Below are 23,438 nucleotides of genomic sequence, written 5' to 3'. Positions count from 1 at the left end.
GAAAAAAGTGTTCAAAATACTTTCCAGTCCTCCGCTGGGATACAGAGAGATAAAATACCCCTTGCCATCATGGCATACAGAACATAGCAAACGTATTCACGTGAAATACACCAAAGTTCTGCTGGTGTCTGACTGTACAACCTAACCACGTAAGATTATTAGATAACTGTTTGATAATGGGCTTCATATACTTTGGGGAGATTAATGGCCTAGAAAGTGATAGCAGTTGTAAAAAGGGTAGGCCTCTAGTCAAGAATCACGTGCCCCCTCCTTCCACACAAAGGGAAGTTCCTGGCAGGTGAAAAAGCTTTTGTGTATCATAGTATATCATGGAAAGACGTTAGCCTCTCACTGCAGTGAACCTGTGTGATACAATTAAATCTTTTAATTTCCAAAAACCTAGCAATTTAAAACAAGATATATGGTATTTTCTATACTGGTTACTACAGTTCTTCATTCCACATGAAAATTATAAAAATATCATATTTTTGTTAGTGTTTATATGACTTTCGCTTATATGATATATAAACTTTCACTGGTCTTTTTGGCATTATTTCCTGAGTGAGTGAGTGAAGTCGTGTAGTCATGTCCGACTCTTTGCAACCCCATGGACTGTAGCCTACCAGGCTCCTCCATCCACGGGATTTTCCAGGCAAGAATACTGGAGTGCGTTGCCATTTCCTTCTCCAGGAGATCTTCCCGACTGGGAGGACCTAATTTGACAGACCTGGACATGTATAGAATTTTGAATTGAATGACCACAAACTTGTCATGGGTAAAGGCTGATGCCCCTTCAGCATTCAGGTGAACTATTTTCCAAATAAGTGGTCACTGATAATTTAACACTGCAACCCCTAATCTATCTGTCCGTCCATCCATCCATTTAGTCTATATAACCTATCCTACAACTGCCTTTTCTTTATCTTACTGTTTTCTCTAGTAAACCTCACAAGATTCAGTACTGAAAGTATTTTTATTTGATGAAAATTAGGTATATTTGTCTAGATAAGCAGTCTACAAACTGGAGCATGTATACCCTTGTTGGGGGGCGGCGGCGGGGTGGTATAAGATTTCCCAAGGGATACACAGGCACAGATGGTTTTCAGGGAATCAATTTCTGGTTCCGCAACTTTCATGAGTTCTCTAGCTTGAAACAGATTTGCCTGAGAACTCTCCTGTGAGTTTTCCTTTCCTACCTCCCTTTTTGCTCGCTCTTCTTCCACCTGACAGAATCTTACTATGGTGCTTTACTCCAGGGTACAAAAATCTCTTGAGAGCCAAATAAAGAGACAATTCAAACTATTGATGTGATGCTAGAAAGTGAATGCCTAGGTATCACATCATTCTGCAGGGCAGGTGGTTTCCAATTCACTGCTTTCAATAAATGGAAGGAGGATCTAATCACGCTATCAATTGATAGATCATTAAAAATAAGTTTCAGTGATAGATTGTTAAAATGATTATTTAATGATAAAACATAAAAGTAATCCTTAACAATATGTCACTCTATGAATTTTGTCATGTAACTCGGGAAGAGTTTGAAGATTTGAATGACATTGCTAAAACAAAACTCTCTCCTTTCCCATCTATCTTCTCATGTGAGTAACACTCCTGAGAGCATCCATCTATAAAAAACGAAAAATTAGGATAGAACTGTTGACAAATTCTGTCTCTTTCAGCAACAAATAATGTTTATCCATGAATACATGAACTATTTAGGGAGACACTCCCATTCATTAAAGCTGTATTTCCTATTTTCAATAAATATGTGTTGTGTATGTTTAATAGTACTAAAATTTATTATTTGTAATTTTAACAAATATGTATTAGTATTTTTAATAACTCAATGAGGGTTAATTTTTTAAAGCTGGGCCTTAAGGTCACAGGAAATCTCAACATTTATATTTACATATATATTTTTATTGCTGAAAACTGTTTAATGGGGTAATCAATTTTCTACAGTTTAAAATTGTGAAGGGAAAGCAGAATGAAAGTACAAATTCAAGATAAGAAAAATGTTCAAATGGTAAAAATTTCTTCCAATGAATGTTTTAAAAACAGAAAAGGTTGACTATCAAGTGACTTTGATGTTTAGTGTCTGCTGGATGTATTCAAAATTTTACACACTGTGCCAAAAATCATAATCTTTGCAACTATTTAAACGTGTGATGATATCACATTAAAATATTTTAGACATCAACTTAAAAATGTGTGAGAAGACACATGGTTTTAAACAACTACTTCAGGAGACACGGAACAGTCTGATGACCAATGGTCAGCAGGGAAGACTATGGCCTGAAGGCTGAATCTGGCTTGTGCCTGGGTTTGCATATGAAGTTTTACTGGAGCACAGCAATGCTCGCTTGTTTATATATTATCTATGGCTGCTTTTGTGCTATAACAGCAGAGTTAAATAGTTGGGTCTGAGACCTTATGGCCCACAAAACCTAAACTATTGACTATCTCACCCCTTCCCCCATGCCTTCTCTACAGGGTTACCATTTCTGAATTCATTTAGACTTTATACTATACGATATTCATTATCAAGTTTTAAGACAAACAATGATTCTGTACTTCAGAAACCAGGCTCTAAGTGGCACAACAAATGGGTTTTATTATTTTCCTGACTCTTAGAACTTTACCCAAGTGGGCATTTAATTTAAAAAAATATACATATGGCAAATCATATCTACTCAAAGCAAAACAAGATTCAGGAACCAGGGTATTGGTTGTCTTTCATATAGACACTTAATTCTTAGATTTCTGCTTATATTTGGGAAAATGATAAACAGACAGTTTAGAGCTTAAGGTTATTTTAGCTCATCTTGATAATTCATCTGCAAATGCTGGCCATTTAACTCCCCACTGAAACAATGGTGTTAGGGACAAAAAAAAAAAAAAAAAAAGTGACATGCGCACAAGGAGCACCTTGAATTTTAAAATAATAAACCCGCTTATTCTTACGGTTTATCTAAAAACTTAAAAATCCTAACAAATTCATTTGTGCTGGGGAAAGATGACAAAATTACAAGCCAAACACAAACATCCATGCTAGCAACATATCCCTACAGCTGGGCAATTAGGTTTTTTATTCTAAAAGCTATTGAACAGTTATCTTCAATACCAAGGTGTACCATTCTTAGTGAAGTCACAGTTGAAATCCCCACGATAGGCTGGAAAATGCGAAACTAGAGATTTCAACTAACCTACTCAAAAAGCACAGCAGCAATTAAATATTCTAAGTCGTCTGCCGCAGATGCTCATTTCATCCCAATGGCTCTTTCTGGTCTCCTTCTACTTTTTTTTTTTTCTCCCTGAACAAATTTAACCTCCAATGGCAATTTATTGGGCTGCAGGACCCTAGGAAAATGAATACAAATATCTTAACACTGCCATTGGCTGGGCAATATATTTCAACTTTGAAACTGCTCTGCAATTGCACATTAATCCCCTCAGACTGGAAGGAGGGTCCAGGAAGAAAAGACTGATCTCCTTTAATGATGAAACCCTGGCACTACAGTTTTATTTTTCTCAACACAGAGCTGCTAAGAACCCACTGTTATTATGAAAATTTCCCTAGCAAAGGAGCTCCATCACATTACTGGTGCACCAATTCATCATAACGTGCCTCGCTCCTGCTCATCAACAAGTCTGAGTGATGAAAAGATCCAATATTATCCTGACAGTACTTCATGCGCATTCTCAATCACACATTATTACAGCATCCATATTAATTTTCGGTGACACGCGTCCTAGGCCTGTTCAAATTAGGCAAACCAACGAGGGGGAGTTGATGAAATACCAGCATAGCCACAGCTCATTGCATTCCAATTTGCATGCAAATGGTTTATCAGGAAAATTCCATTCCCAGCAACCAGCAAGTGAAAAACAACTGTAATCTACACTTCAGGGCCACCACACAGAGCTTAATGAACCGCAGAGAGAGAAGGAAGTGACAGACCTATGAGAGGGTCGACTTCCACTGGCAGCTGGCATGGCTGGTCTTGTACAGCACCTTGATGAGCTGGAATTCACAAAAGATAGAGAGAGAGAGAGAGCGAGCATTATTTTTCATATACTGAGCTACATAAAAATGCTTAAGTCAAATCCCACGTAGAATTGTTTCCAACCTCCAAATCTCTCAAGACAGTTTTGTGAAATTTAAACAAACAAAAAATCCAGGTGCTTCTACGGCTAGCTTATTAAACATTTATTTTAGATTAGCGCCGTTCTGAACATGTGCCATCAGCAGTGGCTCCAGTCCTAGGCCATAAGCTATAGCAGATGCTTGACTGGCAACCTCTGATGCCGCAACAAAACAAAATTAAGTGGTAAAGAGCGCTGAAAACAAAATGTGACAACCATCTGCTGACTGTAGCAAATACTAGTTTTTTTGTTACTTCTTAAAAAGGCAGTTTTGAATGCTGCAGCACAAAGGATCCACAAAAACGCCAATTTATGATGGAGAAAGGGAAAGCTCCAAGTCAAAGAACATTCAATGCTTCATCCATCACTTAAATCAATCAATTGAAAGCTGGAATAAAAATAAAGAAAGCTATCTGCAGATAAATGTTTTAGTTAAATGCATTTGGCTGAAATGTTTTCCTGAAGATTTGATTGCGGTTGAAAAAAAACTTTTATTAATATTTAATATTTCCATGGTTTCCATTTAAAAATAATGAGAAGCAAATGAGTAACAAAAATCAATCCATACTAAGGACAGTTTGTTTAATTTTCAAAATGGTTTTAAGGATTCAGAGGTACCTATTTTGTGATGGAAAAGAGATTTTATAGGCTGCAGCCCCGTGAAAGGTAGAAGGGTTTTTGGTGGATAAGAGGTATTGTAAGAAGCAGGACTGACCACTGGCCACTTGTGCAACCTTGGGCAAATCATAAGCTCCAGAATGAAGGGTTTAGAACAGATAATCTTTTCAGCTTAGTAATTCTGAGAGTTAAATTCTTGGTCCTTTTCCAATGACTCAGCCATTCACTTTGGTCAATATCTGCCTTTTATAGACTCATAAGCATTTTAACTACTGCTTGGTTGATATTAGAGCTCTGCTTAATATCATCAGATTCTAAGATTAAGATGATATTAATATCATCAGATTTTAAGACATCTGACTGTCCTTGAGGGGCTGAAAATAAAAATGGCATACATTCCAATGTGTTCATTAGATTAATTTAAAAATCATTATGTCAGCATTTCCGCTGTTAGTAAATACCAACTTTTCAAGGCCTTTTCAATGATCTTTTGGAAGATCACTAATATGATAAAATACCTGAGTATAATATTAGCACTAAAAATTATAGTTGAGTATACATACGATATTAAAGTAGATGAAAAATGAAAGCCTCAGGACTCCCTCTTTCGCTAAAGTATTGTTTTTGCTGATTACAGCTCTGCCAGTAAGGAAATCACAGCACACACGGACTCATCAGGGAAAAGCTCAGCCTCTGATTTACCAACACAGCATTTACTCCAGCAACTCCAGTGCCCATCAACACTAATACCCTGAGAAGCTGTTTCTATGTCTTTAGGAATCTGGGATCACAGAAACATTAAAACCAAGCTGTCAGTGAAAGAGATTTAGCGGGTAAGCTATTTTTGGTGACGCCTCAAGTTCCACTTCTGCCGCTGACTGCCTGTGTGGCCTTTGGCCAGTCATGTCTGCTCACTGTTTCAGGCTCCTGCTCTGTTAAATGGGTTAGGCTGATCCTCATGGAATCACCAACACCTGATGGCTTGACCTATTAAAATGGCAATTTTGTACGGTTCAACCTAAGTATAGAACCTACATCTTAAGGTTGTCGAGGGGATTCAGTGAGTTAATAGATGTGAAGCGATTAAAACAGTATTCAGAAGCTAGAAAATGCTCTATGAAGGTTAGGTGCCATTATTTTATTTTTTCTGGATGTTCCTCAAGGCCCCTTGAATGAGATGGAAGGATAAAGATGATTTTTTCTCTAAATCAGGACTCAAGACACTACATTGACAAGAACTAGCTGTCTTATGAATGAATTATGGGAATCAGAGACTATCAGAAAAGAATCAGAATCTAAGCTAAAAAAAAAATAGTGTAACATGAATTTGATATTCACTGAAGAGACTGTTAGGAAGTTTTGACGTTTGTTTCAATCAAGGCACACTGAGAGGTAAAGGTAGCAAAACGGAGGATGAAAGATCAGGTATGTTCATTACATACCTGAAATGAGGCACAGATTTAATAAAATGGACACTTAACATTTTTAGGTGTAGGTGTACTGAGAATTGGGGAGCATGTTGTAGAAAGAGAATCGCCTGAGTTTTTCCATACGCTATTATTCTTTGCATTATCTGGTGAGGAGTGGCTGCATCATATTATAAAGCCAGAGGACAGGGGCAAAAACCACCAGTGACGCAAGGCACAGACTCAAAGAAGGCTCAATGGGGAGGATTCAAGGCAAGGAGCTGGCAAAGCATACTCCATCTTCTCTCTTATCTTACAGAGAAGCGAGCCTGGGCTCAGAGAAGTTGGATGTCCCATTTGGGGCACTCCAGCAGAAGGAGGCTGCCCCTGAATCACTTTCCAGGTCTAGAGGACAGTGGCGAGCAGGGAGAAGGGCTGACCAGCAGGCAGTAAGGGCAGCCAGCCTTCCAGGCAGGGCCATGGGCTTGCTTCAAAGGGGAGGGTCAGGAGCTCAGTCACACAGGGAGGGAGGGAGCCTGGCACCTGAGGATCAGCCTAGCAGCTCTCTGGTGGAGCAGGCTCAGCTCCTGCTCACTGCTAGGCTAGATGAAAGCCAGGAATGCAGAGTGCTTGGGGCTTCCTAGCAGCTGAAAAGGTTTGTCTCTCCTCACACGTACTGTCGCTCTGTTTAAACTGAACGAGTTCCCAGAGCTGCCACAGCAGCCACCCAGGATGAGCATCGTTGGGAGGGGCCTGGTGCCACACACACTGGAGCTTATGCCAGGCTCTAAGGTAACTGCACACAGCGCACGAAGATGATCCTCTGTGTGCCTGACAGAACACACTACCAGCATCTTTTTCTTCTAATGAGTGGTGTTTAGAGAAACAACAGCAAAAAAATCAAATTCATTAATCAAATTATAATCTTTAGTCCCAAAATATGTCATCTGCATACACATTTACCACTGCAAGATAAGTTCACTTGAAGAAAGGGAATAAAAGGACCTAGTAATAGAGACATTATATGTATCTCAATTTTAACTTTCTCTACCATTTATGAAATCTATTCTCTAATCAAATATGATCATTTCTAATGGCCAGGAAAATGGCTATATTTAAGAAATTCTGACACCAACCATGGATTTTTCATAAAGGGTACCAAATTACCTTACTGACCATAGTTAGTTAGTACATCTAGTTTTCATTTGAACATCAATTCAGTTCTGTTCCATTCTAAACATTCTAGCATTTAATGTGGCATGAGACCCTTGTTCAAGAATTCATATCTGTGCAACCATTTCAGGTATTATAATGGGTGGTGCTTTATGTACACTTTACAGATTTAATAACAAGTTAACAGACTATTAAAGGCTATCCTTTCAAATTTCCTACCTAAAACAATGGCTTGGGGATAAAAACCCTATAATTCAGGACTGTGAAAGATTTTCCTTCTTTAAAAAGAGAATTTCTAACCAGTGGCCACAAGGAACAGTACTAAATCCAGATCCCAACACTCCTGTTCTAATGAGAGGCAATAAATCATGGAGGAATGATCATAAAATGTGAGTCAGAAAACTCGGGTTCAAACCTGGCGCTGCCACTGAGTGCCCCATATGTGATACTGAACAAGCCAGGCTCCCCGGGGCTCCACATCTTCGGGGGTAGCATGTGGGCCTGGACAAGACCAACTCTTGTGTCTCTTCAAGTTGTGATGGTGTATGAGTCTAATGGTTATTTCAGTATCTTGCCCTTAGTCACCCTAATTCTTCAGCACTTAATGAAAGAACAGGATATACTTAAGGGTTTGTAGTATTTTGGCTGTGTAATTTACGTGTCCTTTTTTCTATCACCCACAACAAATAGTTCCATGCCCTGCATAAAAAGGCACACGGCCAACAATGAGGCGTGTATATGGAGCAAATGAATACGTGGGAAAAAAGGAGCATCTGATAAATCAATACAGGCTATTTATGGACATGACATGGAATATTAGTGTATGATAATATTTATCTCCAAGGAGTAAAGACAAATCACTAGGTGCCAAAGAACAGTTTGTGTTTTAAGTTTTATTATTAATACATGCTTCAGAGGGACTTCTTTAAACCTTTCCAAGCATTCAACATTTTGATTCAGATGAATATGTTTGAAAACTAAAAAGCTTAAATGTTGAGATATAATATATTTAGGTGGATATAACAATGTATTTTGGATCCCTGATGGCTCAGATGGTAAAGAATCTGCCTGCAATGTGGGAGACTTGGGTTTGATCCCTGGGTCAGGAAGATGCCCTGGGGAAGGGAATGGCTACCAACTTCGGTATTCTTGCGTGGAGAATTTCATGGACAAGAGGAGTCTGGTAAGCTACAGTCCATGGGGTCACAAAGAGTCAGACACAACTGACTGACTAACACTTACAATATCTTTATACAGTGTTCAGCAGTTACTATGCCTTAGAAGGGTATGTCTTCACTTACCTGGAAGGTTGTGCCACTTGTTCATGGCAAACAGCCGGTTAGCAGTGACTGTGATCACAGCAGGAGCTGCCAGCCCAGGCTGGGTGTTGGCCGCCACGTGAGTGACAGGGGAGTTGGAGGGGAACTTTAGGACCATGATAACATCCTGCTGAGCCTGGTCTGTGAACATCAATGGACTCTGCAGGAGGAGATACTGTTGAGTGGACAAGACAAGATCCAAATATACGAGAAGGGAAAGACAAGGAAAGACAGGAAAGAAAGAGGGTGTAGGAAAAGAAGAGGAAGACCACGTTAACCCAAGTTGCAAGTGAGAGCACAGTGAGCAGAAAGGCTGAGAGAGACAGCAATTAGGATTTGTCTGGTTTTCACATGTCATTAGTTGAATTTCTAGGTGACTGAAGCAAAATACAGGAATGGTCACTTTAAAAACCCATAAATTTTTATTAACTCTCTCCCCCACCCCATTCCCAAGAAGAATTAAAAAGAGTGACTTGACTTAGATTCTAAATAGGCAAAGTGTTGAGGATTGTGTTAAACCATGCCAACAGTTATTATGCATGAGATAATAATATGAGAATGAGACCAGGCCATAGGCACAAAAGCCAGCCAAGGTAATCGCCAAAGATTATCAAAAGTTGTGTTGAGTCAGTATGAGGATTTTGACAACTAAATAAAGAGATAATTAATTAACAAATCTATTTATGAACAACAGTTGTACAGCATACATTATTACAGTAGAAAAATAATTTATGAACGTGATACACAAACTTAATTATAAAGGTGTTTCAAAGCAATGCATAATTAAGTGTACTTGTAGACACAATATATTTATATAGTGTACCAAGTCATAAACACTGCCCTATTATAATGCGGATGCCACTGCTTTGTGCTGTAGCTAAGGGTGAACAGAAATACCTAGATGCCTCTCCTCTGGGTCGGTAAAGAAATGAAAGCTCAAGCCTTTCGATTTCTCCTTTGAAAAGCAAAATGTAACTGAAATGATACACAAAACACTGTTCTAATAGCTAGCAACATAATAAATCTGGAAGACTACTAAGGATTTAGAACATTCCTACAAACCATATGTCATAATCTGAGACATACACAACACCACACTGATTTACTGGCTTTATTTATACTTTGTGGTACTATGCTATCACACAGTAATTGCACTGTGCATTTTCAGCAATTCTCCACAGCCATGTCTATCTTCTAATAGCTGATGAGTATCATTCAGAATTGAAACACCTTGATGAAGTGCTTCTGGTTGCTCTCTTATTGCCATATTTCAAAACACCAGGTATATATAAATGTGTAGGCACATATATTTAACATGTATTCATTCAGAACTGCTAATAAAAAATTAAATACATTTGCATTTTTATTATCAGTCCTTTTAAAAAAGTTATTAAGAGTACTTAGAAAAACATATTGCGCTAAGAATTCCTATTTGCACTCTTTGCATAAAGGTGTAAATAAAGGCAACTAATAAGCTACCCAGACATCCCTCTGAGCAAGTGGCTAAAAGCCAATCAATATTATGAGTTAATCCTCCCTGGATGCTCATTCAATTAAAGGTGTCAGTAATGCCTCATCTGATGTGGCCTCAATTAAATCCAACTATCTGATGGTGTGAAAGCACAGGGGGACACAGCAACAGCAGCAAAAGCAGACAGACAGGCAGCCTTCGTGGGCCTGCTAATCACTACACCTGGTGTATATTACGGCTCCTGCCCTCAACACAGCACGAGGCGGCCTTAATTTCTGCTGCATTTGTGTGCGTGTGTGTGCGCTGCAGTCATCACTGATGGGGGGACTCATCTGAATAGTAGTAAAAGCAATACACATTCGGGTCTTTGAGTTTCAAAACCTCTGATATCAGTAAGTAATCTTTGTTATGCTAAGAACCCCTCACATGGTTTTAAGGATTTCTGTGAAATTGTGTAAAAATGAGAAACAATGAGCCAACCACAAACAAAATTTCCTATAAGCTAGCTTTGATGAAGTCTGGAGAAAAGGAAATGAATGTCATTTCAGAAAACCAAACTGTGTTTTCCAATTGTGTGGGTTTAAAAAAAAAAAAAAAAATTTACCAAAGTCAATTTATAAACTCTGAGGAAGTCAGACGACAACATACATCATGAAGTCTCACTGAAAGGAAGCTGATACATATTTCTGAGCTTAACAGCTCATATTGTAAATACAATCAGGCTCAAATTGAATAATTCCAATGTTTATGCCCTTAAAAAAACACGGAAAAATCTCTAACATATAGGAAGAATGTCTTGTGTACACAGTGCCTCTAGTGGGCCAACTCTTAGCCACAGGGCAAGGAAGAGCCCTCTTCCACAGAAAGCTGCAGACACCATATCCAGAGCTGTTCCTGCATCCTGAGAACATGCTGGCTCTCCGGTAGTTCCTGTGCATTCCAGCCTGATGAGAGCGCCTAACGGAGGCAAGGAGCAAGAAACTCTCTGGGGAGTGCCATCGCGTCCGTAGCCAGTGAGTATGGGATGAGGGGCACTAGATGCAAGAAAAAGCCAGCCAGGCATACTGGGTTCGCCCAGAGGGATGGTGACAGCTGCTGATGAGCAGGACAACCAGTCACGGGGGGAAGAGAAAGAAACCCTCATCAACCCTGCGGGCCCCTACCAGCCCCATCTGACATAGAAGTGGGAAACCACTATAGCTAGATATCGTTCGGTTTTCCCAGATTACGTGTGCACTTGTTGACAACTCTGCTTTCTTTCTAACACACTTTTGTCTCTCACCCACATATGTGTAAGAGGGAAAAGCACAATTTGCACAGGTCTGAAAAAGAGTTCAGGTTTTCGATGCAGAGGATAAAGACAATGGGAAAGATGGCCTCCAGTCCTCAAATGAGCGTGTGCCGGCCCGGCCTTCCCACCCCCGGGACAGGAAGGCTGATCTGCCTCAGAGAGCCAGGCATCCTTTGGTCACGGAGAGCGGCTTGGCAGGAGGGACTCCCTCTTGGCCCCAGTGACCAAGGCCGTGCAGTGACCCAGGTAGAGAGTCAGTGGAGCAGCGGAGGTGCTTCCATTAGCCAGCACTGCAGCAGCCTGCGTCTCATTGACAAGCTATTACTAAAACTAATTCCAGTCCCCGAGCATAAATCATTCTTACTATTTTTATGGCATTATCTTCCATTGTTCTTGCCAAATGTCCGCTTTCTGTGTCGTCTTTTCACTAAAAGCTACCCTTTATGCTCTTTTAAATATGATTTCCCCTGCTTAAAAACACTGAAGGGAAAAGGTGACGCAAATAAATGTTTAAATGTTTGTAGTTTATAGTAATGGTCAATTCGTATCATTAGAGCAAGAAGGGGAAAAAAGACTTGGAAGAAGAAAGATGATGACAAAGATGGGAAAAGGGGAAAAGACACAAAGAAGGAGGAAAGATGGGAAGAGACAGAGAGTCGGAGGCAGAGAGGACCACATCTGTATCCAGGGCCCTGCTGGCTGCCCCTCTCCTTCCCAGCATCCAGTGAAATCCTACATTCTAAGCCCCAACATGGAATTAGAACCTATTCTAAATACTCATTGCATTTATGGAAACAGACTCTATGTCCCCGTTCTTACTTTAGAACAGTAATGAGCAACCTGTTTTATTGATGGACAATCCAAGAAAAAATAAAACACCTATAGCCTACACTTAAAATATTTTTATCATGCCATGCAGTGTGTGTTCCTATGCTGAACTCGTTTTGTCATGAAAGAATTTCCCCCTGGAATTTCAGGAAACATGAAGGAGAAATAGCCACAGGTTTTGCAGCTCTAGTCTACTTCCCTGCTTCTGATTCTAGGCGGGCCTCTGACTTGCTCTGGCCAACAGAAAGCAGCATAAATGATGCTGTGCAAGTTCAAAAGCAAGCTTCAAGGAGTCATGCAAAAGTGTTCTCCCGGAACACTGCACGTGGCAGTGGCCTAGGCCAACCTCCATGATGAAAGACCACACGGAAAGAGAGTCTCGCCTCTTGGCGCCTGCTGCAGCAGTGCACGAGGGAGGCAAGGGGAACAAGAAGAAATGCCTATCTACCCCTCAGAATCACAGGAGAGAAAAATCACCATTCTAGGCACTAAGCTTTGGGTATTCGGTATATCACACCATCATTTTTTTCCTCCAAGGTTCCTGACTCTCAGTAACATAGCCTACATATTAGGATTACTTTCAAAATTCCCAAAGTGAAAACATTGGGATGTAAAGAATAAACACAACAGGAAAACTAATCTAGGCACTCGGAGGATCAAACCAGAAAACGTACCCACCCTCTACCACAGAATGGAGATATAAGACAGTGATGGAACTTTTCATTCTGCAACACAGAACATGACACGCTGATGAAATACTGGAGCATGGGAGCAATGTCTGCCCTCCTTAAGAGTCCAGGAGAACAGGGAGTACTTGCTGGCTGCTACCAGGTTCACAAATAGTACATTAGAAGAACAGGCCAAGGTGTGGTGGAGAAGCTCAAGTACAATGGAAGACTGTTAAGAACGTCAAGCAGGGTCTCAAAGAGACGCAACAAATGAGGAGAGAGCAGGCTGCACTTACCGCTTGCATGGCAGAACCTCTGGGAGGGTGGGGCTCTACGAGCAGCTGAGACGGTGTCTGCCCAAAACTTCGAATTTGCGCTTCCACAGCCTGCAAAAGGCACGGGCAAGTTTGAGGGTTAAGAGGTGCTAATTATAGGCAAAAGGACCACAAGTGTCCCCTGGAAATGTCAGCCCTTACTTCTGGCTTGTTTCACACTGGAAATCAACCCCGTGCTTCCACAGTGGGGCTGAGCACCTGGCCGGGCAATGAGGCTGAGGCCGCTCTGCAGGGCCAGGGCAGCTGTGCCTCCTAAACCCTGCAGAACTTTCTCATCTTGTGTCATGATGGGAAACAGAAACCAGCTCTTACAATCAGAAAGTGTCCTTTTTGGCTCCATCTCTATTTTCTTGCATTTTTTTCCCCCTGCTTGCATCATCCTTGTTGACTTAAGGCTAATCTTTTACAGGTACAGAGAAAACCAAGCGCTGCTTTGATTCTAGGCCCTATTTCACCCTGGGAAGTAGAAGAAAGAAACAGAGCACCTGTGAAAATCGCCTGACACTCTTACTTTTGCCATGGGAAGAGCATTATTGTTGACAGTCTCTTTGAACCTAGGTGGATGAACAGCGAAGTAAAAGCCATATGCTGCATCCAAGCAATAGCCCAGGGACCGCATGTGCGCTCTTTTTGGAAGACGTGCGCCTAAGCTGCTTGTTGCCAGCCCCTCACTCCTGTCCACCCAGCCCAGGTGCTCACTTCCCAGCCTCATCACAGAAAACTCTGAAATGCCAGACGTGGTCACTGTCCGTAATGATTTTATTTCTTTACTTGTTTATGCCTGTCTCCTCCCACTAAAACAAGATCCGCGAGAGCAAGGACCTTATCTATTTTCTTCACTCTTAGATCTTTAAAATTGGGTGAATGAATAAATGCCTCAGTATGTGTGAGGGGAGAGAAGGAAGCAGAGACATATAAAGGTGACTTCAACACCCCCACAGCAGTATTTTTAACTTCTCGGCTAAAAGGAGGAAGAAAATCTCTTTTTAAGGGAAGATATGTTTGTCATGCTATTTTTTAATTCCTAAGAAAACAGGTATTTCAATTTTTATATGCTCTGCAGAACTGCAGGCGATTAATAAATCATAAACAGGGAAATAAAAGTATGCAGTATTAACTTCCTTTTCTATTTGATGAGGATGCCATTAGTAGTCCTTTACCACCATCTTTTAAGAAACAGTGATAGCAGTTCAGCCATTTACGTATTCAATCGTAATCATCAATGATGCAAACAGCATATGAGGCATCAGTGTTTCTGCCCTTGAAGAAAGTATTCCTAATATAGAAAGCAGAGCATGTACTTGGATGATTGAATAACAGTCTGATGCAGTTAGCTCAATAAATTCAAGGAATGCACTATGACTGGCTCAGGCAGAAAGGACTGCAAAGGCCTCTGTGAAAGCTGAGTGGTATGGGAAAAGCACCATGGGCTTTGAAGTCACACAGACCATGTGCTCATACTGACTGCTCACAGTTTACAAGCTATGTGACCCAGGGCAAGTCATTCAACCTCAGTTTCAATTTTCTTCCTGTAAGATATGGATAATAATCATAATATCAACCTCACAGTGTTATTCAGTTCAGTTCAGTTTAGCTCAGTTGTGTCTGACTCTTTGTGACCCTGTGAACCACAGCATGCCAGGCCTCCCGGAGTCTACCCAAACCCATGTCCATTTAGTCAGTGATGCCATCCAACCATCTCATCCTCTGTCGTTCCCTTCTCCTCCTGCCCTCAATATTTACCAGCATCAGGGTCTTTTCAAATGAGTCAGCTCTTCACATCAGGTGGCCAAAGTACTGGAGCTTCAGCTTCAACATCAGTCCTTCCAATGAACACCCAGGACTCATCATCCTTAGGATGGACTGGCTGGATCTTCTTGCCGTCCAAGGGACTCTCAAGAGTCCTCTCCAACACCACAGCTCAAAAGCATCAATTCTTCGGCACTCAGCCTTCTTTACAGTCCAACTCTCACATCCATACATGACCACTGGAAAAACCATAGCCTTGACTAGACAGACCTTTGTTGGCAAAGTAATGTCTCTGCTTTTTAATATGGTGTCTAGGTTGGTCATAACTTTCCTTCCAAGGAGTAAGCGTCTTTTAATTTCATGGCTGCAATCACCATCTGCAGTGATTTTGATATTGAGGAGCAAATACTATGTATGCAAAAAAAGCGCAGCAAAGTGCTTACTGGTACAGATTAGACTCTTAATATGCAGTCAATCAATATTCATTAAGGGCTACTAACAACAATAATTCTGGATTAGGAAATGGCAACCCACTTCAGTATTTCTGCCTGGAGAATCCAATGGATGATGGAGGGGCCTGGCCGGCTCGAGTCTGCGGCGTTGCAAAGCGTCAGACACAACAGAGCACACACACACACACACACATCAATAACAAATATTTATTTAGTAGTTATTATTTGCCAGGTATTTTTCTACGTGATTTTAGTATCTCGTTTCATTTAATCTTTAAACTGTATTATGTGAGTACTTTACTATATCTATTTACTGATAAAGAAAAATAATGCACAAAGAACTTAAATATCTTGTCCAAGGTCAGACAGTAATTCAACAGCAGGCTCAAATTTTGCGTGTACGCAGCTTGATTCAGGAGCTCATACTCTCAACCAGTAAGCTATTCTTCCTTATCCGTTAGGGGCAATGCCATGGCCTAGGGATAAGACTGAACACAGAAAACGCATGAGTTTACAACCCAATGAGTGAATTAATAAAGTAGCTCTAATGTCAACATCACCATCATCATTAAGCGTTTGCTCACACACAATTAGAGAGCATGGCTTGGCAGGGGATAAGGCTGGCCCCAGACTTTAGAAAACGGAAAAGAAGTCACCAGGAAGTGAGGAGTAGAGACGAGGGCCACTTCAGAGCAGTATCTAAAACATTTTTTGATGGAGTGAAATCAATTCATGATCAACATCAAGGACAATCTTGAGGCAAAAAATATCACAAAAGGGCAACCTTTTGGTGGGCAGGCCGAAGGTAGTCACAGAGAAGGAGGTGGGAGCACTATTCTTTTAAGATGCATGGATTCACAATTGGCTTAACGTAAACTTTAAGGCACTTTTAAAAAAACAGCAAAGCCGGTGCCCTTTCCCTTGACTGCTGCCTTCAGTGGTCCTGGCCCAACAGCCCACATACATTTCCCCTCATTTAAAAGAAGGGGAATGGGGAACAGGCAGCTTACACACTTGGCCTATGGAGCTAATTGGTTAAGACTGCTAATCCTGATTTTTCCATTTATTTGCTGTGTTTGAATAGGATGGTTAATCTCTGTTTCCCCATTGATAAAATAGAGAGAATAATAATACCTCACTTGGAGAATTATATGGAAAATTAAGTAATACCTATAAAGTGTTTAGCACAATGCCAAGCAAATACAAGGCACTAAATAAAATACTGTTGGGTTTGGAGCTTTAGCGTGATCCCCATTACACACAGCTAAAACAGAAAAGGAAGAAATGCTTCGGGAGTTTACAATGAGAGTGGTGATAATAACGAATACATTATTAAAAAAAAAAAAATTGAAATCTGGCTCAGCATTTCAAAGTATACTATAGGGCTAAGTGGCCAGAGTCGAAGAGATCTCCTTGGAGAGTCAGAGAGCAGTCCAAAACTGGATACCTCAGTCCTTATGGAAGCTGTGTTATTTGCGAGAAAGGGATAAATATGTGAACCAAGATCTAAGGCAAAATCAACAAGTCTTAGAGACTGATGACTTTGAGCAATGAAGAGATAAGACAACACTAGTTCTCTCTTTTGAACTTGTGTATTTTAGAGTAGTAAAGCAATGAATAGAAATATACATTTCTGTGAGGGAGAACTAGCTTTGCAGGAGAAAGACAGTGCATTTTATGTCAGGTGTGGAAATCTGAAGTGATAGTGACAGCTGTCGAGCCAGGCTGAGACGTCCAGGGCACAAAAGAGAGCCTAGGACTGGCCCTGGGCTGAAACATCTGGGGTGTTCACTTGGGTGTCATTCAGACAAGAGAAATTTAAGTCAGTGGTTTTTGATCCTTCCCTCTCACTCTGTTTATGTATGTATTTTTAAGCAGCAGAAATGATTTCCTTTTTCAAATGAAGTTTTACACAAAACCCCAATACACATAGAGTCAGGGCTACTTAACTTTAAAGATGGGCAAAACCATCCTTACACAGCAGCTCCTGAGACAATTCTGAGAAATCTTAGGACTCTGGAGCACAGTTTGAAGTCCACTGGTTAAGCTCCCAGGATGAAAATAGATGAGACACATACATAAAAGGACACAGAGGTGAAACTTGGGGGATGCTCACATTTAGGATTTGACATGAAGACGATGACAATAGAAGGGAGAGGTTGCTGGGAGCTGGGGAGCAGGATAGGGTGATGTGGAAGCTATAGATGAGAATTTCAAAGACAGAATGGTCAGTAACACCAACTACTAGAGAGAAACTGAGAATAACGACATTATCGCACATAAATTTTTATTATAAATTAAACACAACTGGCCTCAATACTACATAATAGCAATATCCTTAATACTACATGTACTTAGCCTTGTTTTGAAATGAGAAGTACATAGATGGTGAGAAAACTTTTAAAAACACCAATCTCCCCTTTCAAACACAATTTTCTTCTGTCTTAAAATTTTAATAAAATTTACACATTACTGATCTATAGGGAAATGATTTTTCAAGTCATGGAACACAGTGGTGTGAATTCTGTCTCAATTATGAAATAAAAGTTGTATTATGCCACATAGGTTAAATAATATTTTTCTTTCTAAGTCCTTAAGACCTTTCTAAGTCCTAAAAATATTATATAATTCTTAGACACAACTGTTATATTTCTTGACTAACCTTTGAGTTGTTGGTGATAACAATACAATAGAAAGGGCTTTATCAAGGGAGAATATTATAGAATAAGACTGTAAGGTAATCTCAAATCTTTATAGTCAAACCTAATATCATGAACTGATAATTCTAGATTCTTCTCATTGTTTCTAAAGCTCATTGCCATTCTGTCATCATCTTGATCTCTAAAGCAATTGGCACTGCTGATCACACCATGGCTGCTTCACATTCTCTCTGCTCTGGCATCCTCGGCTTTACACTAGCTCGCTTCTCTGACCTACTCCTTTATTCTCTGTGTTCTGCCAACCTCTACTCTTATTTCTCATCCACAAACGAACTCATCACTGAAAGTTCTCTTTTCACACTCCCATTTTCTTGATCTAAACTTCCTGCCCTACATTTTTTTTTTTTAACTGTCATGACTTCAAATCTTAGCTCTATATGAAGGATTTCCAAATCCAAGGCCAGAGGACTGTCAATGTCTATGAAGTGTTCATTTACACTTTGCCTGATGGCCGTCCAGCTATACTATGTGTATATCTCACACACTTGGAATTATCAAATCTAAAATCTGGAAAAATTAATTTTATTCTAGCATTCCTCAATCAAGGATGAGACAGACTCCCCTTTTGATTTTATTTTTAATGCTCAGAATCTTACTAACATTTAAAAATTTTACCTCTTGTATATAATCAGTATATAATCACTTCTTTTATAAGTTTCTCATACTCATCATTTCTATCTGAATCCAGGAATTTCTTATAATTTCAGGTATTGAGAATTATAACAGTGTCTCTTCTGTTATTTGTCATTTAATTTCTTCCTACAGACTTGTGCTTTCTCAAACTCTCCTTTATGGAATATTCCCCTGATCAAATATCTTCAATTAACTGGCAGTTCTTAAAAGATACAGTCTTACTCCTTCATATGAGGCACTGAGAAGAATGCTATATAATTTCTATGGTATCCCTGACAAAAAGTAAATAGCTTCATTTGAATCATGTAAAATATGAGACAAATTCAGAGACATTCAACAAAATACGTGACCACTTTCCACAAATATCAAGACTATTAAAGACAAGTGAAGGCTGATTCATTCTTACATTTAGAAGAGGACCAAGAAGCTGTCGACTAAATACATGTGATTTAGTCATTGCATAAGGTCATTAAACACAAAGAGAGTCCTCAGAGAATGTGGTGACCTTCACAAGGTCTGTAGCTTAATTACGCTGAGCAAATATTTCCATGGTCTTGATCATTTCACTAAAGTTATGTAACATGGTGATGGTAGAAACATACAAGAGAAATTTTGCAACTTGTCTGTGGCTAAACTTAATTCAAAATATAAATTTTTTAAAAGAAAGAAAAAGATGAAGGCCTACTGCTAGTCCCTCATCCAATTCTCTGTACAATCAAGCAGGTTTTCTTTCAAACAAAACCAGCCATTTCTACCTTACATTTTCTCTTACGCCACTGTCTCTCCTAGATTCGTTCCTTCATCTTCAGTTTTCTAAGTCATACCACTCTCTGGAAAACCCTGCTCTTCTAGGTCCTGCCTTGGTGGTGGTGGTGGTGGTGGTGGTGGTGTTCAGTTGCTAAGTCGTGTCCAACCCTTTGCAGCCTCATGGACTGCAGCATGCCAGGTTTCCCTGTCCTTCACTATCTGTCAGAGTTCGCTCAAATTCATACACCTTGAGTCAGTGAGGCTCTCTAACCATCACATCCTCTGCCACCTCCTTCTCCTTTGGCCTTCAATCTTTCCCAGCATCAGGATCTTTTCCAATGAGTCGGCTGTTGAAATCAGGTGGCCAAAGTATTGGAGCTTCAGCATCAGTCCTTCCAATGACTATTCAGAGTTGATTCCCTTCACGATTGACTGGCTTGATGTTCATACAGTCCAGGGGACTCTCAAGAGTTTTCTCCAACAACACCAGTTTGAAAGCATCAATTCTTCAGCACTCATGACTACTAGAGCTTTGACTATATGGACTTTTGTTGGCAAAGTGGTGTCTCTGCCTTTTTTTTTTTTTTTTTTTGGTCTAGGTCTGTCATAGTTTTCCTTCTAAGGAGTGACTGGTTTTTAATTTCATGGCTGCAATCACCATCTGCAGTGATTTGGAACCCAAGAAAATAAAATCTGTCATTGTTTCCACTTTTTTCCCTTCTATTTGCCATGAAGTGATGGGACCGAATGCCAAGATCTTAGTTTTTCGAATGTTGAGTTTTAAGTCAGCTTTTTCACTCTCCTCTTTCACCCTCATCAAGAGGCTCTTTAGTTCCCCTTCGCTTTCTGCCATTCAGTTCAGTTCAGTTCAGTCGCTCAGTCGTGTCCGACTCTTTGCGACCCCATGAACCGCAGTACGCCAGGCCTCCCTGTCCATCACCAACTCCCGGAGTTCACTCAGACTCACGTCCATCGAGTCGGTGATGCCATCCAGCCATCTCATCCTCTGTCGTCCCCTTCTCCTCCTGCCCCCAATCCCTCCCAGCATCAGAGTCTTTTCCAACGAGTCAACTCTTCGCATGAGGTGGCCAAAGTTCTGCCTTTAGGGTGGTGTCATCTGCATATGAGGTTGTTGAAATTTCTCCTGGCAATCTTGATTTCAGCTTGTGATTCATCCAGCCCAGCATTTCATATAATGTAGTCTGCATATAAGTTAAATAAGCAGGTGACAATATACAGCCTTGTCATAGTCCTTTCTCAATTTTGAACCAGTCGGTGTTCCATGTGCAGTTCTAACTGCTGCTTCTTGACCTGCATACACAGGTTTCTCAGGAGACAAATAAGGTGGTCTGGTATTCCCATCTCTTTAAGAATTTTCCAGTTTGCTATGATCCCCACAAAGACTTTAACATAGTCAAAGAAGCATATGTTTTTCTGGCACTCCCTTGCTATTTCCATAATCCAACAAATGCTGGCAATTTGATCTCTGGTTCTGCTGCTTCTTAGAAACCTAGCTTATACATCTGGAAGTTCTTGGTTCATATACTGCTGAAGCCTGGCTTGAAGGATTTTGAGCATAACCTTGGTAGCATGTGAAACAAGCACAACTGTGTGGTAGTTTGAGCATTCTTTGGCATTGCCCTCCTTTGAGACTGGAATGAAAACTGACCTTTTCCAGTCCTGTGGCCACTGCTGAGTTATCCAAAGGAAAGGAAAGTCACTCAGTTGTGTCCAACTCTTTGCGACCCCATGGACTGTAGCCTACCAGGCTTCTCAGTCCATGGGATTTTCCAGGCAACAGTACTGGAGTGGGTTGCCATTTCCTTCTCCAGGCAATCTTCCCGACCCAGCGATCGAACCTGGGTCTCCCGCATTGTAGGCAGACACTTTACCCACTGAGCCACCATGTGCTGACATATTGAATGCAGCACTTTGATAGCATCATCTTTTAGCATTTTAAATAGCTCATCTAGAATTCCATCACCTCCACTAGCTTTTTGTTCACAGTAATGCTTCATAAGGCCCACCTTACTTCACACTCTAGGATGTATGCCTCTGGGTGACCGACCACACCATTGTGGTTATCTGGATCACTAAGATTTCCCAAATCTTACAGCTTGTTCACGCTGCTAATTACACTTTTAATTCAGGCGTCCTTGTAATGCTAGTTTTTAGTATATTACTGGTCTGTCAAGCAACTAAACCATAAGGCTAGAATATCATGTATTTTAGAAGTGTGCAAGCAGGAAGAACAATGCCTTGTACAAACTATTCACACAACAAAGAAGTTTACCTGAACTTTTTTTGCTGTTGCTGTTAAAAATAACATCCTCTATTTTGCACATATGTTTTATCAATCAGTCTTGTACCCCAAATGACTGATTTATAAAGATACACAAATAAGGTATTTTTTAAAAGCCAACTTTAAGTGGAAATCAAAGTAAAACAAAAACTGGACTGCAAAATAGAACCAGAAATGAACCATACACTTTAACCTATATTCTTCCTAGTATAACACACAAAATTATTAGTTTCTAGAGCCACACAATGTGGCATTCCAAAATGCCACATCTTTTTATTTGCCTGTGGCGGTGGGTATAATTTAAAAGGTCACGAAGCTCTAGAATAAGACAAAATATTACTTTTCAGCACTGACAGGCTACCAGTAACTATTTAAAAAGTTATTTTGTCTATTTATATTGCCTTTTAATATGAAAGTTATATGGTGGTTTGGTTCCTAAGCCTTGTCTAACTCTTGCAACCTCATGGGCTGTATAGCCCACCAGGCTCCTCTATCCATAAGATTTTCCAGGCAAGAAAACTAGAGTGGGTTGCCATTTCCTTCCTCATATTGAGTGCCTTTTATGTACCAAGAACGCCCAATACAGGGACAGAAACAAGCTCAAGAGAAGAGCGTTATTTTTTTTTTTTTTCGGCTGCGCTACACAGCATGTGGGATCTTAGTTCTCTGACCAAGGATTGAAACTTGTGTTCCCTGCAGTGGATATACCAGGAAGTTTGGAGCACAGTTCTTGATGAGACAAAATGGGGGTGAGAGAAGAACGGGGAGTGATAAGTAAGACTGCTATCTGTTGCTACAAAGAGGACAAAAGAGTCTTTGTTAGAAAAGTTCTATAAGGTATCACTAAAGGCAGACCTGGGTGTTCATTGGAAAGACTGATGTTGAAGCTGAAACTCTGCCACCTGATGCAAAGAGCTGATTCATTGAAAAAGACCCTGATGCTGGGAAAGATTGAGGGTAGGAGGAGAAGGGGACGACAGAAGATGAGATGGTTGGATGGCATCACCGACTCAACGGACATGGGTTTGGGTGGACTCCAGGACTTGGTGATGGACAGGGAGGCCTGGCGTGATGCTGTTCATGGGGTCGCAAAGAGTCGGACACGACTGAGCGACTGAACTGAACTGAACTGAACTGAAAGGCAGTAATCCTCATTCTTTCAGCCCCCAACACACCTGAGGGATACAAAAACACTCCAGGGTCTCTCTGTAGCAGTGATTCTCAAAGGTCAAGTGAGAAATCCTGGGGGAATACGTGTGATTTGAAAAAATCCTTCAAGTAATTTTGTTTATCGCTCTCTCACTTTTCACTTCAGCCCTTTGTATATACAGGAATATTTCTATTCCTGATATTCTATTCTATTCCTGAATATTTCAGATGCATAACAAGAGGTCTGCAATCACAGGAAACATACAGGTATAACAGGAAGATGAACAGGTAATGGGGTAGCTTAATGAACTCTACCAAATGCCTAAACTGTTTTTAATAAACTCTACTTCATCTAGAGAGTTTTGGTCCCAGGTGATTAAATTTTTAGAATTTGTTTATTATGCTAAATTTTTATTATGAAATAGGATAAT

At 40.3% G+C, this 23,438-nt stretch overlaps 1 protein-coding gene across 1 annotated transcript in view; it reads right to left on the bottom strand.

Annotated features, from left to right (window-relative positions):
* Window positions 1–23,438, bottom strand: part of LRBA (LPS responsive beige-like anchor protein) — a 746,337-nt gene that overhangs the window by 39,213 nt on the left and 683,686 nt on the right. Inside the window, exons 48-50 of the mRNA XM_052655100.1 lie at window positions 13,217–13,306; window positions 8,645–8,837; window positions 3,962–4,024 (exon numbers count right to left, since the gene is read on the bottom strand). Coding sequence (XP_052511060.1) covers window positions 3,962–4,024; window positions 8,645–8,837; window positions 13,217–13,306 — 346 coding nt within the window. The remainder of the gene's footprint in view (window positions 1–3,961; window positions 4,025–8,644; window positions 8,838–13,216; window positions 13,307–23,438) is intronic.

The sequence above is a fragment of the Budorcas taxicolor genome, chromosome 17 (genome assembly GCF_023091745.1).
Source record: "Budorcas taxicolor isolate Tak-1 chromosome 17, Takin1.1, whole genome shotgun sequence".
In the NCBI taxonomy this organism is placed as follows: Eukaryota; Metazoa; Chordata; class Mammalia; order Artiodactyla; family Bovidae; genus Budorcas; species Budorcas taxicolor.
Note: the sequence above shows the minus strand (reverse complement) of the source record. Positions and strands in the feature narration are given on the sequence as shown.